Source organism: Centruroides vittatus, unplaced genomic scaffold (assembly GCF_030686945.1).
Source record: "Centruroides vittatus isolate TY-2023 unplaced genomic scaffold, ASM3068694v2 contig_824, whole genome shotgun sequence".
Classification (NCBI taxonomy): domain Eukaryota; kingdom Metazoa; phylum Arthropoda; class Arachnida; order Scorpiones; family Buthidae; genus Centruroides; species Centruroides vittatus.
Genome location: NW_027122537.1, coordinates 811,427 through 829,360, shown reverse-complemented (window position 1 = coordinate 829,360; position 17,934 = coordinate 811,427). Strand labels below are relative to the sequence as shown.

At 27.7% G+C, this 17,934-nt stretch overlaps 1 protein-coding gene across 3 annotated transcripts in view; it reads left to right on the top strand.

Moving 5' to 3' along the window:
* The window catches only part of LOC136982375 (myosin heavy chain, clone 203-like), a 38,577-nt gene extending 21,187 nt beyond the window's left edge, over positions 1-17,390 (top strand). For 2 of the 3 annotated variants that reach the window (XM_067278858.1, XM_067278860.1), the window contains exons 9-12: positions 1,181-1,270; positions 3,101-3,186; positions 5,419-5,676; positions 17,019-17,390. In XM_067278858.1, coding sequence (XP_067134959.1) covers positions 1,181-1,270; positions 3,101-3,186; positions 5,419-5,676; positions 17,019-17,085 — 501 coding nt within the window. In that variant the 3' untranslated portion in view covers positions 17,086-17,390. Of the gene's footprint in view, positions 1-1,180; positions 1,271-3,100; positions 3,187-3,471; positions 3,518-5,418; positions 5,677-17,018 lie in introns of those variants that run through there. The other variant, XM_067278861.1, reaches the window with a different exon arrangement.
* The last annotated feature ends 544 nt before the right edge of the window (positions 17,391-17,934 follow it).

Genomic DNA, 17,934 nt, shown 5'->3' with positions numbered 1-17,934 from the left:
TAGTAACTGGCTAAACAATTTTTTAAGAATAAATTTTTTTTTATTTTCCATAAGAATATGGTAATTGGCATAAAACAAGAAGTAATATATGTTTATTTAAAATAAGCCATAAATCATAATTATATTTTATAAATAAATTTATAAAATAAAATTTTAAAAACTAAAATTTAACTATTCAAAAGTAACAGGTAAAAATCAAAAAGATTAATGTAAATGATAAAAACAAAGTTATTACAAACAAGTATTATTTATTCCTAAATAATTTTTTTTTTAAGTTATATCTGTATTATATCAATGAACTTGATGATTTGGCATTGCATTGTGTCTAATGTGTGTGATTTATATATATATTAATATTAGTTACAAAGGTTAAAATATATATACATTAACCTTTGTAACTAATATTGAACATATGCTACAAATTTTTCAATAAAAGATCAAACATATATAATGACATTCTTAAGTTGGGACTGAGATAGACAATTAATTCTTCATATGGGCTTTAAGTATAAATTTTCTCAATTGCCTATAATGAATTTTTTCCAAGAAAAATATATGGGTACAGGCGGTCTGAAACAACATGTATGAATCTTTCTTATGGTTAAGTTTTATAGGTCTAAACATGATTCTGAAAGATTCATTTTCAATTATTAATATAAAGACATTTAAAGTCATTAATTTCAAATTGCTTACAATGCAATCAATATTTTTTACTTGCAAGAGGGAAAAATTAAACATTTATTCCGTACATACTCTGAAGATATTTATAATAAAAGTAATGAAAAGAACTTAAACTTTATTTTGACTATTTTACTAAACAATCTTCTAATTCTTAATTTCTGTCTTTGATATTGACAATGAAATCTGCTCTGCAGGAGATAAATATAGAAGGCCAATAAAAGCTATTTACATTATTGCTCTTAGAATTACATGTATAAACATTTTGAAAAATGACTAGCAAGTTTTAAAAATTTTAATAAACTTTAAAAAAAAAATTTATGTATAAATCTGGAAAATTCATCTTTTTACAGATGAAATGTATAACAATATTGATAAAAATGGAATTTTTCTATTATATTCCTTTTACGAATTATTATTATTATTTTTTAATACTTTGTCTAATTCACATTTTCACATTATATATTTAATAACGATTGCATTTTATTAAAATATTTTCCAGGCAAGAAGCTTGGAAGAAGAATTGTTACAGTGGCGTCATTCTAATAGTCTTTGGCAGGCAGATACAAAACAGTGGGAATCAAATTTACTGGTATGTTATATAGTAAATATGTATCACTGAAATAAAAAGTCCATAAATTCATAAATTAATTTTTTCATTATAAAATAGTAATAATAGATTTTATTTGAATTTTAAATTTGCGATTTGAAATTGAAGTTTAATAAAAAGTTATAACTTAAATTTAATATAGCTCTGTAGTAGCAATAGTTTACAAATTATTTGAATTGATAATGATGATTAAATTATGTGTAATACAGTTACGACATGAAATTTTATTTTTAGTTAATTTGAACATTATGGCATGTTTTATCATTAGAAATCTATGACAAAATGTTTGCTTTTTGTGTTTTCTATCAACATGCCAATTACAGTTAAATTGAATAATGAAAATAATAATTTATCTTGCTATGAAAAGTCATCAACTGCCATGACAACTTGACAGAACCCCCTAAATGTAACAAAATTAATAAATTAGATTTTATATAAATAAATTTATTAAACTACTGTTTAAAAATATGTAAGTAAATGATTATTAGATTTTAGATATCTACTTATGTAAGCCATTGATGCCACTGTTTGTACAGTACATCTGTCATCTGTAATCTGTCACAGAATGTCTAGAATGTGCACTGGGGGCATCCATAGCGATGATTTTCAGCTATTATTTAAATCAATAGTATAATTTATTTATAACAGTATATATTACTATTTTTATTTGTAATAGGAATTTATTATTTATACCACAGAATGAGACCGCTGCTGCTGGAACACCCACTAGGGGGCGTCCCAGGCTACTAGTTCCTTATAAATGATTAAAATTTTAATTTGTTATTTAATATATGCTAAATATTTTAAGAATAAATTGTGCTTGTTAGTTGAAATTAATTCAAAAGTATTTAGTTATCTTCAAAGTATCATTAAGTTTAAATTTAAATTGTGATGATATTCTAAAAGCACTGAATCTGTAAGAAAATAAATCTTTATTAAATGAATAGGTAATGTATTTGAGAAAAAATACTACTATATTATCAGGCTATCCAAAGGAATGTTTGATGGTCTGCTGGCCAAAGAGATTAAAACATCAGCCTACTACTCTGGGGATCCAGGATTGAATCTGGACAAGCAATCAGGAATTTTTCATGATTGTTGTGTTTCAAATATGTTGGGCTTTTGTCCCTCACCACCTAATCACCCCATTTTGGGGTTGACCAAACCCATGATGGGAATTGAAAAAAGGCCTCTTAGTGCTCACAAACTTAAAAATACAAAGGAGTGTATAATCTTTCTCCCATACTTTTTGTGTGAAACTTGTGATGTGAAATTTCTGTAGGAAATTACTAAAATGAAAATAAAACCATAACCTGCACTGCCACATAACTTGTACCTATGGATATAACTGTTACTCAATACACATAACTTTGTACTTGCAATTCAAAATCAGTACCATCACATAATCTGCACCCTTTTTTTAAATTGTCTTTTACAGATAAACTGCAGATAATTTGTGCAAAAATACTGTAGATTTTTAAGTCTAATTGATTTTATAACATATTTTCTTATAAGTAATTAATAAATAAATAATCAATTGTAATTTTTAATTATATATTGAACTGAAAAGTCATCAATATTTTTTAAAATTTTATTATCTAATTCTCCTTCTCATTAATGTTAAGATTATAATTAATTTTGATTATTGTATTTGTTTTATTGGTATTTACATTGATTTAAAAATACCTTTTAGTTCAAATATAACAGGAAGTCTCTACTGAAATACTGCTAAGTTTTCAATTAGAAATTTCCTATTGTACACAACAATAATAATCAAAATTTATCAATTATTCTATTTCTTAAATTTCTTAGGATACTTTACGTCAAGTTATTACAGAGAGAGATACTTCTATTGCTAAAGTAAATGAATTGGAAGAAAAATTACGGCTCTGCTATCAGTAAGAATCAAATTTTTCTTTCTTTCTACTATTCTGTTTTTTTTTTTTTTTTTTTTTTATTAGATCAAATAGAATACATTATTTAAATGGGTTAATTAACTATATTAGAAAAATAATTTAGGGAAAAGAGAGAGAAAAAGAGCAAGAGTATAAAGTTTTAAAATAGAATGCATTGCTGAATATTCTTAATTAATCATTAAAAAGAAGAAATTAAGTCTTTGAAAATAAATTTCATAAATTTATTATAAATAATTTAAAAACAAAAAATTGTTATTAATTTTTTAGATAGCCAGATATACATTTAAAAACCTATTTAATCCTTCTTTAACGAGTTAATTATTTGCTCTCTTATTTAAAAAAAAAGATAAAATTGATTATAAATTTAATATTAAATAAAATATTTTTACTTAATATTTTTAAGCAAATATCTAAAAAGTTTAACACTTAACAAATAGGTTCAACAATAGTTTTAAAAATTTTGTTTTCATTGTTAATAACATAAATATAACTCAAATTTGTGTTATATTTTAAAATTATTAAAACATTTTTAATATGTTGTTAAAATCATACCTTCAGAAACAAAAAATTCAGATTAGAATTTTTGTTTCAGAAGATAATATTAGATACAGTAAAACCTTGCTCTAAAATTCCTCTAACACTACATAAGTTTTAATAAAAATCAAACTCCATCTTAATGGCCACTCACTTATGTGGCCAAGAAAGGAGTGTCCAAAAGTAACATTTATCCAAAAGACAGCAACCATTTTTCCCTGTTTGTGGTCAGCAGAACAGAAAAAAACTTCATTCCTAAATTTAACATATTGTTTAAAGTGTGAAATTGAGCATTGTTCTATAGTTTAGCATAGTTTGCTGATCCCTCCAACAGACAACATTCAAATAAAATAAATCTTTATTGATACTTGAAAATTAAATTTAAATTTATCTCCAGAATTTAGTAAAAAAGACAATTATATATTTGTTCAATAATTTTATATAAAACCTTATTGTGTTTTGTAAAAAAATATAGTAATGTAAATTAGTGATGATTGAGCTTCACCACTGATGCATCACTCAACAAAGAAAAATATTGATGATACTGTTGTAAAAGCTGGTTTAATTATTTAATTTCTGAATTTGCCTGTTAAAATACAGTATTTGAATAAAACCTTTACTTCCAATTCATAAACATATTGATTTTGTTGGAGTGTTGATTCCATCTGTGGGTACTTAGCAATTTTATTTAGTACTGTACTGAGTGGACCCTATTGCAAACAGCTTTTATTCACTGTATTTTATGTATTATACTGTATTTTATGTATAGTCTGTATTTCAATATTATATTATTCAGTGTTAATAGATTATCCTGTATGAAAGTTTGAATTACTATAGATAGAAAAGAATTTACAGTATTATTTAAATTTTTTAATTAATTTATTTTTATAATCTGTATTAACAGCAGTTATTATTATTATTATTCAATATATATTGTTTGTTAGTAACTATATTGTAAAAATCTGTGCTATTCACTATATGCAATAGAGTAGAAGAAAGCATTACAAGTAATTTTCTGAGATAAAATGATGAAATTTACAGATAATTGCTAATAATCTTTGTAAATTTAGCATCTTTTATTGATTCTAAAAGATTATATTAATAATTTTTTGAAATTTAATAGAAATAAATTTAGAAGATTACTTAAACAAAAGAGAAATTAAGCTTTATATTTTATTTTATTTTGAAAAAAGTTGAAATCTACAATAAAATCAAAATAAAGAGAAAAATTAAGTAAAAAAAAAAATAATGGCAGTATTCTTCAGAAAAGAAGCATATAAATGTATAAAATATTAAAAGTATAATCAAATTTTTGTACAGAACATCTTTTATAACTTAATATAATCTTGATTTATTGTTCCATAATTTCCATTCTTCATATCTACAAAGGAAACTCTAAAAGCTGTAGAATTGGAACAATTACTGAATAGAAGTAAGTGGTAATTCAATTGTAACTTAGATCTTAGCCAAAAAAATTTTTGGAAAGTATAATTGGGAAAAGAAAATAGATGCAAGAAGCCATAAAAATAATTTATCATTTAAGAAAATCTATCATTTTAAAAAACATTTCTACTGGATTTTTAAACATTTTTATAAATGTTAAAATCTAAATATGAAAAATTGAAATTTGAATATTATAAAATTTTTATATACTATTGATTTTTGTAATATCTTTTTCAGTTTACAAGCCTCACTTATTGGTGTCAATAATCAGCAAGGTATATCAGAAATAGAACAGCTAGATGTGTTTCAAAAAACAGAAAGCTCTCAAGAATCAACACAGAAAGGATTTGGAGAGACTAGTCTCATAACATCATTGCTTCAGTCAAATTTAAATAATGAAGAAAAATCACATTTACAAAATGAAATGTCCACATTAAGTTTACAGTTGGAATCAGAAAAAAAGGCTAGAGAAATAGCTGAAGAAAAGTATCAAAAGTTTGTGATGTTTACTTTTTAATTTTATAATTCATTAGATGATAATTTATACTTTTTCAATGTGTTCAAAAATTAATAAAAATTCATATACAGTAAAATCTGCTTATTGTAATCACTTTGGGACTTGCCTATACTGATGATAACTGACTGATAATGTTAAGCATAGTAAGTAAATAATACTACAGTTAGTGGAAATTCTGCTTTTTTATTGACTCTGACATTGAAATGACATGTTAAAACAATTAACAGACATAAATTTTAACATTTGTTACATTATTAGCAAGGTTGAGGCTGAAGTTTTAAATGCGAAAATGTGTACGTCAGACGTTCAGTGCCACTTTCCTGTAAGCCTAGAAGTTTGACAATGGTGTTTGGAAAGTCAGTGGAATAATGCTTGACATTCCAAATGCCATTGTCAAAGTTCTAGGCTTACAGGAAAGTGGCTCTGAACATCCAACATATACGTTTTCGCATTTAAAACTTCGGCCTCAACCTCGCTATTATTATTAACAGTAATTCATCAAATGTTTTACCTGCTGTATTTTTCTGTACTATCGTTAACAAAATTAGTTTATAATTGAAGTATAAAACAACAGAATTTAAACTATTACTATGAGCAAATAAGAATTAAAAATTTAGCATTTAAAAACTAAAGCATTAGTTAAGACTGATGATGATTGCACATTATCAGCCAGATTAAGTCTGATAACATAGACATTTTTAAGCTGTCTTTTTATTTATTTGAAGACAATAACTATAACTGCAATTCTTATTTCAATAAATGAAGTTTTATAAATTTATTTTAACTTGCATGTTTGAAAACATGCAAATTCTGATAGCATTACATGATTGAAAATAATATCTTTGATCATAATAAGCTGATTGTACTGTACATTCTATAATTGTATTGTTGATAATATATATCAGTGGTTGGCAACCTTTCTGACCTCATGGACCACTAAATTCACAATTTTGAATCCCGCGGACCGCTATCATGAATTTTTTTAAACAATACAAAGTCTGTAGTATAATAATGATCATAAAAGTTTAATTTTACTATATTAATATGAAAGTCACATGTTTAATTATGACAAATTAATGCAAGCCTAAAGTTCTTTGCTGCATGTTTGAAATATGTTTATGGATTCTTAGTGCTTTTCCATGAAGGACGACAATTGCACTCACAATATTGTTTATTGTTCATTATTTATTGATAACAGTCACTTTGTATTTCATTTCAGATTCAAATAAAAACCTCCATAGTGAAAAAAAGCAACTAAGCATTTTGCATTTCTTTCATAATACTTTACGTAACCTTCAGTTGAACAATGTCCAAATTTCTCCATGGACCACCCAAATTTTCTCACAGACCATCAATGCTCCATGGACCACCGGTTGCCAACCATTGATATATATATAATTGGATCTCTTTTGAGTGAATAAATCATGTATAAAACTTTTTGTTATTAACTATTTTATGCAAACACACTATAGAACTGAAAAAATTTTGTTATACTATAGATTAAATATTAGCTAAAACCTTTTAGTATTAGAGATCTTTTTATTGAATGGCAGGATTTTTACTTATTGATATTTATCAAAATGCAAAATATTGGCAATTTATAATTAAGGGAAAAAAATATTATGAAATATTAGGATTTTATTATTATGTACCATTCTGTCTAGAATATTTTTCATCACTTGAAAGCCTTATCTGGTACATAATGCTCTACATCCATGACAAGTGGAGAGGTATACTGAAATGAAATGACAAATGCAGTGTACCTACATGCAAGACTCATTGCACAGCTTCCATTAACCTTAAGATTTTAATGTGGATGTGTTTGTTACTATCAAAGAGTCAAGCATATATCACATCAAAGACAGAAATACAGTCCTAGTTTCCACTATTTGACTGCCACCTTTCTCCCTAACTCAAGAAGTTAGTAGTTTTAGTGCAGATTTATATCAGTCCTTGATATTTCTTGAAATTGAAAACAGCTGAAATAATTGCATCAAAGAGTTTTTCATGATTTTTCTACTATAGATCTTAATATATCTGCACTTCTAAGATGCCTGAATTTGTTTATGATATTTAGATCTGAATTTCTTGTGGGCCACTACAGAACATTTACAATTTGGACTGGAAATAATGGACTTGCTTGTCTGACTTTATGTATTGATATATTATCCTGTTGCCATATCAGCCAATATACATGCCATATATATTTGTGCTCAGCATGTCTTTCTCCCTTGATCCAGGAAAGAAAGACATATTGAAGGTTGTCCAGATAAGCACTGTTGTACTTCTGATTAGTAACTCTAACTTCAAAGTTTTTCATTAAAGTGACTACCCCTAAAACTGGGTGACTACCCCAGTTCTCCATGGTGCTGATGATTGGGTGCATTACAATTATATCTGAGGACACAAGTATTAGTTGTGCAGACCATCTGCAGAAAATCACTTTTCATTTGAAAAACTGACATATTGAAAAATCAGTTATTCCAGACAGCTGAGTTTTAGGTAGCCTACTTCTGCTAGTGTCTTGAGGTCAGAGGCAGTTTCTTCAGTATTTTGCAGTAGCTAAAACTTTCCTGTTGCAGAACCCAGCAGTTACAGTGTGTCCCAAAAATATAAATAAGCTGTGTGTTTATTTTTTTAAGTATTATACTCACTAAGTATCATTGAAATATCTGCCATTTTGGCAGATATTTCAATGATACTTAGTGAGTATAAATCAACATATTGGAGAATGGTACAGAATTGATCTGGTTGATGGTTGCTTGAAATTTTTTTGGTGGCCAAATTTGAGAATTCCTATTCTAGATAGACTGTAATAAAGTTATTAATAATCAGATTAAAATATTATAATTTTTAATTTTCTTCTAAAATAGTGTTTCATTTCTTTTTCTTCTCTTATAACAAACTTTTCCATGATTTTTAGAAAATTCATTTATATCATTAATATTACCATAATTTTGTGCAGATAACCTACAGCAGCATATAACACACACTCACTAATGTAGACCTGCAGAAAATTCCTAGAATAGAAATAAAACCTTGGCATAATCCATATCACTGTAAACCCTGTGCTTTCATAGCATCTATTGAAAGCATGACATAGGTATGCAGTTTAAAAGATACCAACTCAGATATTAAAAACATTATTTTTTTTCTGTTTCACTCTCACTAACAGTTTATTGTAATAATCCAATTCAAGTTATATTTTGACTATGAACAATTAATATAAAATAATTTATTTTAAAAGTAGGAGGTTAGATTGCTATTCTGTATAATTTTGTAATTAAATTTAACAATTAATAATACAAAATAAGCTAACTGTCTATCTTCAGAACAAATCATTTTATATAAATTATTAATTTATTATTTTTCTTTTATGCAAATTAATAAATAATTTTAAAATCAATGCTATCCATCATGTCAGGGTTGAAGAGCCAATCACTCAGCTCTTAAATTTATTTTACTGTTGTCTTCTAACTCAGTTACTTAAACAAACACAATTTTAAATATTAATTAATATAAAATAGATTTGAACACTATAGAGTTTAACAAATAAACCAAAATAGTAATGTTGTCATATTTAGTTTTGATTTAGTTAATAACATGGTGAAAAATAATGAGCAAGGGAAACATTGAACTGTCAAGTTGGGCTATCATTTTAATTATATCTAATTATTTTATCATTTAATGATGATAAAAATACAGTAGAGCATTGATTATCCAACTCAATTGGGACTGGGGTTGGTTGGATAACTGAAAAGTATGAAAAAATACATTATTAGTATAGTATATTAGTATATCCCATGTAATTAGTTTATTAGTATATCGCTATTAACCTACCCCATGTTGAAATTTTTCTCCATTGTGTGTCGCTTTGCATTGAATTTTCATCGATGTTAAGCCTAACAAAATTTTTTTTAAATAATAATTGTTGCTATTGTATCGTTAAAAATTATTTCTTTATTTTGCACAAAATAAATACAGTACTGTATTGTATATTGAAAAATATAAAACAAAAAAATATATATATTTGGGTTACATATTTTACATAAAGTAGGCCTATACATTAGAAAAAGAAGTCAAAAATTTTCTTTTGCTTCACAGCTGACACTCGTTTTTTTGCTGCTAAATCTCGCACCCTTTTTAAAAACAGCAATTGGATAGTGTCACATTCTTCTTGCTGTTCTAACCACTTCATAGCTGTCTCAAGGTCGTGAAAAGCTTCCTCACTGGATGGTCCTTTTTCAGCATGGTTGTCACCACTAGGTTCTTCTTCATTGTTGCAAGAGTCTTGGTTGTCGATGACACTGGCAATGATTTCATCGTCTGACAATATTTGATAGCTAGGGTCATCAGCATCACATTCAAGCCAGTCTTGAATGTTTTTGTTGTTGCATTCTTCAAATCCATAACATTCTTTAATCAGTCCACACAGATGTGATACAAATTGGCTGTTTGGTGGTTCTTCAGGTGCAGTGATAGACTCATCTGATGGTAGGAGCTTATTCCAAGCTGTTACTAGTGTAGTGTTCTTGACAGTAGCCCAAGCATCTGCTGTCATGTACAGTACATAGCATCCTTCAAGTTAATTTCAGTGTACACTTGCTGAATTGTTTTTTCACATTCTTCCCCGAGCATTACCATACGCAGCACTGCCTTTCTGCAATATTGTTTGAAGCTTTCAATAACTCCCTGGTCCATTGGTTGGAGGACTGGAGTAAGGTTGGGAGACAAGAAAACAACTTTAAACTTTCTGTTTTCTCTTTCCAGTGAAATGTTTGAGGGATGACTTGGGGTGCTATCAATCAACAACAAAACATTTCCAGTATTCCCAGTTTTAAGCTGATGCTTTTTGACTTCAGGGATAAATACAGTGTCATACCATTCTATAAAAATGTTTGTGTCCATCCATGAATTCTTTTGATTTTTGTAGATGACCGGCAATTTTTTTATTCCCTTAAAGCACTGTGGATTTTTAGACTTTTCTATGATTAGCAAAGGTAGCCTGTGCGTTCCAGTAACATTTCCGCATACCAAAACAGTAATGCGTGATTTGCTTGCCTTAAAACCAGGTGCTGACATTTCATTCTTAGGAACTAGGGTTTCTGATGGCATTTTCTTCCAGTACAAACCAGTTTCATCTGCATTGTAGACATTGGTTTTTTTGTAACCATCTTTATCAATCATGTTTTTAAAAGACTTTTTCAAACATTCAGCTGATTCAGTATCAGCTGACAATTTTTCACCCTGGATGTCCAATTTCCTAATTCCATGCCTAGATTTGAAACGCATAAGCCAGCCAGTACTCGCTTGAAAATCAGCATACCCCCTAGTTTCCTGTTCATTTGAAGAGCTTTTTCACAAATCAATGGGCCACTTAATGGTTGTCCTTGGCTATGTACCTGCATGAACTAAGTGTAAACTGCAATGTCCAAATCCTTGTTTTCTGCCATTTTCATCATTTTTCTGTGCAAGCTTCCATCCTTACTGTCAAGTACACCCACAAATTTTTTAATGTCTGTTATTGTGATTTTTCCAACTCCATATTCCCGAACTAAGCTTAATCTACTAGCACCACTTTTCAACTGATCTATTATTTTAAGTTTATCAGAAACACTGAGAACAACAATTTTACATTTAATTGCCATTGCAGACGGTACAACAACTACAGCACGATCTGTTACAAGTGTGTCCCAAGTGTGAAATTCACAGATCCAAAATTTATATCTTCGATGAAAACAGATTCCAATTCAGCACAACACACAGTCTTCAGAAAACAAACAATCACTCATAATTAGAAAATTAAGCCTCGTTTAAATACTGGCCTCTCTTTCATGGTCGAGCCAGTGTTGCCAGCTAAAACACGCAAAAATTTAACAAAAAATAATATTAAAGTAGCCAAGACATAGCCAAATAGTGTAGCGCCACATCACTAGCGGACATTTGAATTTACTGACTAGAACACGGTCGGTTAACCGATATGACGGTCAATCGGAAGTTGGATAATCGATGCTCTACTGTACCAATATTTTAAAATTACTCCAGCAAATATTTTCAATGAACAACTATGTTTTTGACTCAGTTGATGGATCTTCATCAGTTGTAGAACATTCAACAGTAACTGAAATACAAAATTTAAGTCAAATAGAACAAATACAATTTAAATCTAATAATAAAATATAAATAACAAAAACAAAATAAAAATTTACAGTAAAGCAACAATAAATATTTTTGATTGTTAACATTAAAAATAAATCAAGCAAATATTTAACAAAGCTAGATTTTTAAAGTGATTTTTGTGATTTCCACATAGTGGATAAAGGGTCAGTATTCCAGTAGTTCATAAATAAATTTTAAATTTAAACATACAGAATAAAATACATTATGTTTGTAGTTACATAAATGAATAAGAGATTATATTGATAGTATGATAAAAGTCTAATATATTTGTTCACTATGTTGGTTTGTTAGCCATCAGAGTAAACCATTCCATTTCAAAACATTTTATGACTAGCTTATAAATCTGAAATACATATGAAGCAGGTATAGACTTTTATGCACTTTTCTAATAATAATTCAGTTCATTTATGACAAATATTTTATATAACAGATAATTTTAGAATAAGAACTTATTGTAATAAAATTTAATATTGGATGTGGTTATTTATATGTGTACTGTTTTGATCTTTAATGACATATTTAAGTAATTTTATTTTCTGTGGTTCATATAAAATGAAATAATTATATGAGCACTAACTTAAACAAATTTTTGATAATATTTTACAAAATATTTTGTATTTTAATTTACAAAACATTTAAGAAAATTTGATAAAACAATAATAAACAGAGAAATCATTTTGCTTTTGGTTATTTTTATATTGTTTTATGATAAATGTTTGTTTAGGTATAATGACTATTCATGCATATAATATGCATATAATAATGTAATATCGAGAATTCAACTATTTGCTCTCTTCTAATAATACTGAAATACTGAATAGCAAAATCTAAATTTATGAAAAAACACTTTTTGCAAATTAGTTCATGTGCAATATCAAGTGTAATATTTTGACATAGAATAAATGTCTTTGTAAAGGGGCAATATTTTTCATTTATGGACATGGGCATACAAATCAGGAAAGCAGGGAGGGCAATTTTCTGCCTAAATTTGGACAAAACTGTGGGGAAAATTTTGGCAAAGAAAGAACAAAAAAAATCAGAGAAAGCAAATAAGTTAACAAATTATCAGTGATGGCAAATTAAAAATTGGTACTTGTGTTTTTTATTTGAGTAAAAATTCAATTAAATCAATCCCCTCTGATTCTCTTAACCAAAAGGTCCAAAGGTTTATAGATTATTAAAATAGAAAACTGTAAAGCAATAAAGTTGGACAGACATTTGAAGGCTATAAAAATGATGGATTCATTAGAATGAAAATTAATAGCTCATTTAATTACAAAAGGGATTCAAAATATCTCAAGTGATTTTAGACTCTTACAAAATTTGGCAAAAATCTTTAAATCCTCAGACTCCTAAATTGAGGTCTATTGGTCTATTTTTTCTGTATTTACTTGACAAGACAATCAACTTTTGGGTTATATATTAAAGCAGACTAAATAGCATTTTGCAGAGAGTAAAAATGTCAAATCTTTCAAGATTTTTTACTCCAGGAATCAACTCTTTGAGTTGGCAAACTTAATAAATAATATATATATATATATATATTTATTTAATTTATATATAAGGTATGTATGTATGTATATATGAAGTAATTAACTATAAAAGAACTTACAGTCAAACCTCAGTTTTCAAATGGCTCACTTATTCAGCTTATTATGGCTCACTCAGAAACAAATCAGTTCACAAACAGATTGCTGAACAAGATACTCAGCAAGAGCCAACCACAGATTGGAGAGAGACAGATGGTCAACTCCCTATACTTCCTATATTAAAGAAAGTCGACAGCTCGACCAATCAACAACAGGTCTATTGATTTAGAAGTTAGTGGTGTCGAGGGAATGGATTCAATAAAATTCAAGACTTGAATTTATTTGTCAAAATTTATTTTGTCTGCTTCAAAGTAATTCCATCCTATCTCAATGCACTTATACTGGTTTATTTCAATCTTGAAATGTGCTTTAAAGTCATTTTCATGAAATCCCTTCGAGACTTGGAACAAATTTTGTTTTATGGCATCAATTGACTCAGAATGGTGACCATGAAGCAGAAATTTTAGTTGAGGAAACAGGAAGTCGTGCAGTGCCATATCAGGTGAATATGGATCTTGCAGAATTAATTTATTGAATTTTCTGTCAAAAATTCATTAACAAGAGCATTGTGAGCAGATGCATTATTGTGGTGCAAAATCTATGCATTTTCTTGCCACAAATCTGGCCATTTTCTATGAATTGTTTCTTGCAAACAACACAAAATGCTCAAATAATATTCTTTGTTGACAGTTTGACCACTTGGAAGAAATTTGTGATTCACAATACCATGACAATTGACGAAAACAGTCAACACAACCTTGGTTTTTGACTGGCTTTGATGTGGTCTTTTTGGTTTTGCTTTACCTTTTGATTCCCATTCACTTGATTGTTGAGCTGTTTTGGTGTCAAAAGCATAGATTCATGTTTAATTACCCCGTAATGATGCATTTAAGAACAATTTTTCTGGAGAATGTATTTCCTCAGCCACTCGAACATGTTGCTGCTTTTGTAAAAAATTCAATGTTTTCAGGATGACTCAAGAAGCAACTTTGACAACTTTTTGTAACATTTCCAATGCTTTTGTAGCAGTAATTCTGTTGTGAAAACAAAATTTAATGCATGTTCTTTGTTCAATTACACTTGATATTTTGAAAAATCATTGGTGCAAAAATTCTTTACACACAAAACAAGCATTTACTTGTGTGAGATATGAGGGAGGTAGGAGGAAGTTGTACCTCCCTTTCCAGTTTGGGTCGTTGACCTTTCACTTGTCAAGATGGCTAAGTTTATGAGTGACGGTCCCGAGGGTCAGGACTGTTCTGTCAGGCGAGTGGAGAGGAGGTGAGGTGAGGTCGACGATAAGGCGAAAGCAATATTCGAGTCAAAGAGGACACCATTTAACAATTAAAACAAGTTTATTTAAATTAAACAAAGGACAAAATACAATGTAGACTAATATCCCTAATTTGCATAGGGGTTCGAGAGAGAGTTTATAGGTTCAATTCATACCTCATTGTTAATTTCCTTAGCGATTTGTCACGTAGATATCCAAGACGTGTTTATAGGTATCCGGGAATTTCACACTTTTATAAAGTTGCGACTGAGCGCGTTGACGCTGGAACTTAAGGTCCAGAGTGGTGGCGACTTGCGATGGCGTTGGTCCGGCTGATGGTCAGAGACTCCCCGGAGGGGGGAAAGAAGTGGCTTTTATAGTTTTAGGCTGGGAAAATCAGTCATGTGATCAATGGTTAATGGAGATCAGGGTCATAGGTGTTCCTGGGACCAAAAATAAATGACGAATTCCAACGTTAACTATAAACTTAAGTTGCAAGATGATCTGTATACAGAGTGAGAACAATGGATAGTTGACAGTTATACGGCCAGGGACACATATTTGCTCAGCTAGGAATTTTTTTCTATCGAGGATGTTTATACTAGGGAAAAATTATTACAATTTTGAGTTTAATGGAATTCCAGATCTCATATTTGCAAACGAAAGCAGAAAATAATGTATGGATTGTTGCTGGATGTCAATGAAAGGCGTACCAAATGATGAAAAAAACAACTATAGCACCCTCTTGTGCGCACACAGTTTAATTGAACCATTCCAGATACCTTTTGATCATACTAATACTGTATATGGATATTTAATGTGTTGTTCAAAGCTGAAACTTAACCATAATTAATTTGACACTATTCTTATGTCTTCCAGCAATACTTTATTAAAAGCAAATGCTTTCAGCCTAATTTACAGGCCTGTTTCAGGTTCTACACATTTGAATCAAATGGTACACTGAGTGTTCCAAAGTTGGAATGTTCCATCTTTTAAACTGACTTTTTTTAAAAGAATGAAATAATTGATCTAATGCATTACATTAAATATAACATAAATAAATAAAAATAATAAGATATGCAAATATATAAACAATATTCAAAATAAAATATAAATGAAAAAATTAGAAAAAAGAAACAATAATTATAAATAACAATATCCAATAAACATTCCAATTTTGGAACACTTGGTATACCATTTGATTCAAAATGTGTAGAATCTGAAGCAGCCCCAAAAATCTAGCCCAAACATGTTCGTTTTTAATAAAGTACTGCTGGAAGACAAGGAAAATTTGAAATTAATTATATGGATATGTTGCTACTACTATCTTTTCAACCCATGTATATTTTTCTTGTATTCATTCAAAAAATGTTTAAATAATTTTATCCAAGAAATATTAATTGATTCAAATTATGATAAATAAAAGAATCAATTTAATTTTCATATTATTATTATTGCTACTGTTATTAAACTAATAAAAATGTAATATTCAATGATTTGATGATTGAATTTTGAAAGAAAAATGTTGATCTCAAGTAATTTTAGATACAAAATGTTATATCACTTATAATGTAAATAACTGTTCAATTATTTATATTTTATAAATATTACTTTTATTAGAATCATTTATTCTATAGTTGAAGCAAAGTATAGTAAAGCCTCAAAAATTCTTTGTGTAATATAGGTAAAACTAATAAGAGAGATGGACAAATTTATTATTAATAAATAATATAAAATTTATTAGACTATATAATTTAGATTAAGTTAGATCAATGAATTTATTAATGATTTATATCATTATATACACATGAAAATCATTAATATTAAGACTAAATGTAGTAATAAATACTGCATATTTATTTTATTATACATAATTCTGTTGAGTGAATGTATTAAATTCATATAATTTATATTAAATAACATGTTCTTACAGTTTTTTATTAAAGTGGAAATTTAAATTATTTATAGTTACAAAGTTGTAATATTTTTTAGTACTTATTTTACTCCAAAATGTTACTGAGCTGTTTATTATTTCTTTTCCTGTCTATATTCATTATATATTTTTATCTTTAGTATATAATGATAAATAAATGAACTGAAATATATATTATTATTTTTCTTTTTATAACCTAGATAACCAAATATTTAATTTCTTTAAATAATTAATTGAATCATGTGATTTCAATGTTCAAATTAGCCTAGCATATGCTTATGTATGTATGTGTATAATATAAAATATATCAATTCAAATTAACCTCTAATGAATATTTTTCTTTAGGTTGGAAAGACTTGTAAATGTGTTACAGAAGAAAGTTAATGGCTTGAGTGTTGGAGTATCAGTCTGACAATCTCTCTTAATTATTAGAATTTATCTAACTAGTCAACCGTCCATTGAAAATATTCCAAGTAATAACTTTTTATTTAAAGAAAATTATCTGCTGATAAATATTTCATACTTATTTTTTATTATTTAATATTGTAAACTACATTTATACAAGTATTTATATATAGAATGTTTTAAGGATGGCTTATTTATGAAACAGAATTGTTAATTTTTATTTATGAGAAATTTTAAATAAAAGTTATTTGTTGTTAGAAGCTTCTAAAAACACCGATTCAAGTTAGTTAATAAATAGTTTATTGTAATAAACCTTGCACAGATGATTTGAATATTAAATTATAATAAAAAATATTTAAATAAAAGACAGTATTTAGTTTTTTATACAAGTTTGTAACATACCATACATTAAATGGTATCTGATAAACATTCATTACTTTATATTCTAGAAATTTTCTTTATTTTTGGCATTGACTTCAATAAAAATAAAAAAAACTTTTACAAAAAGCAAAAATTTTAAGAAATGCATAAAAACTAGTAAAATAATAATCAATTTTAATGATTTGCATAAAATTACTTTTTTATGAAATAAATCTTGAGCAAAATACTTATAATGAAGAATTTGTTGTTTAGGATCATCAGTTACAATATTCAAAAAGTTTTAAAATTTTTTTATAAATTTGCTATTGAGAACAAATCATACAGGAACACTGAGTGGAAAAAGTAGGTTTATTGACACAAAATGATATGCATTTCGGGCTTAATGCCCCTCAGTCCTAAGATTATTATAGTGACTGCTGGAATAACCAAATTGCTATGTATAAACCTGGATGAAACATAGCAAATATAGAGCAAA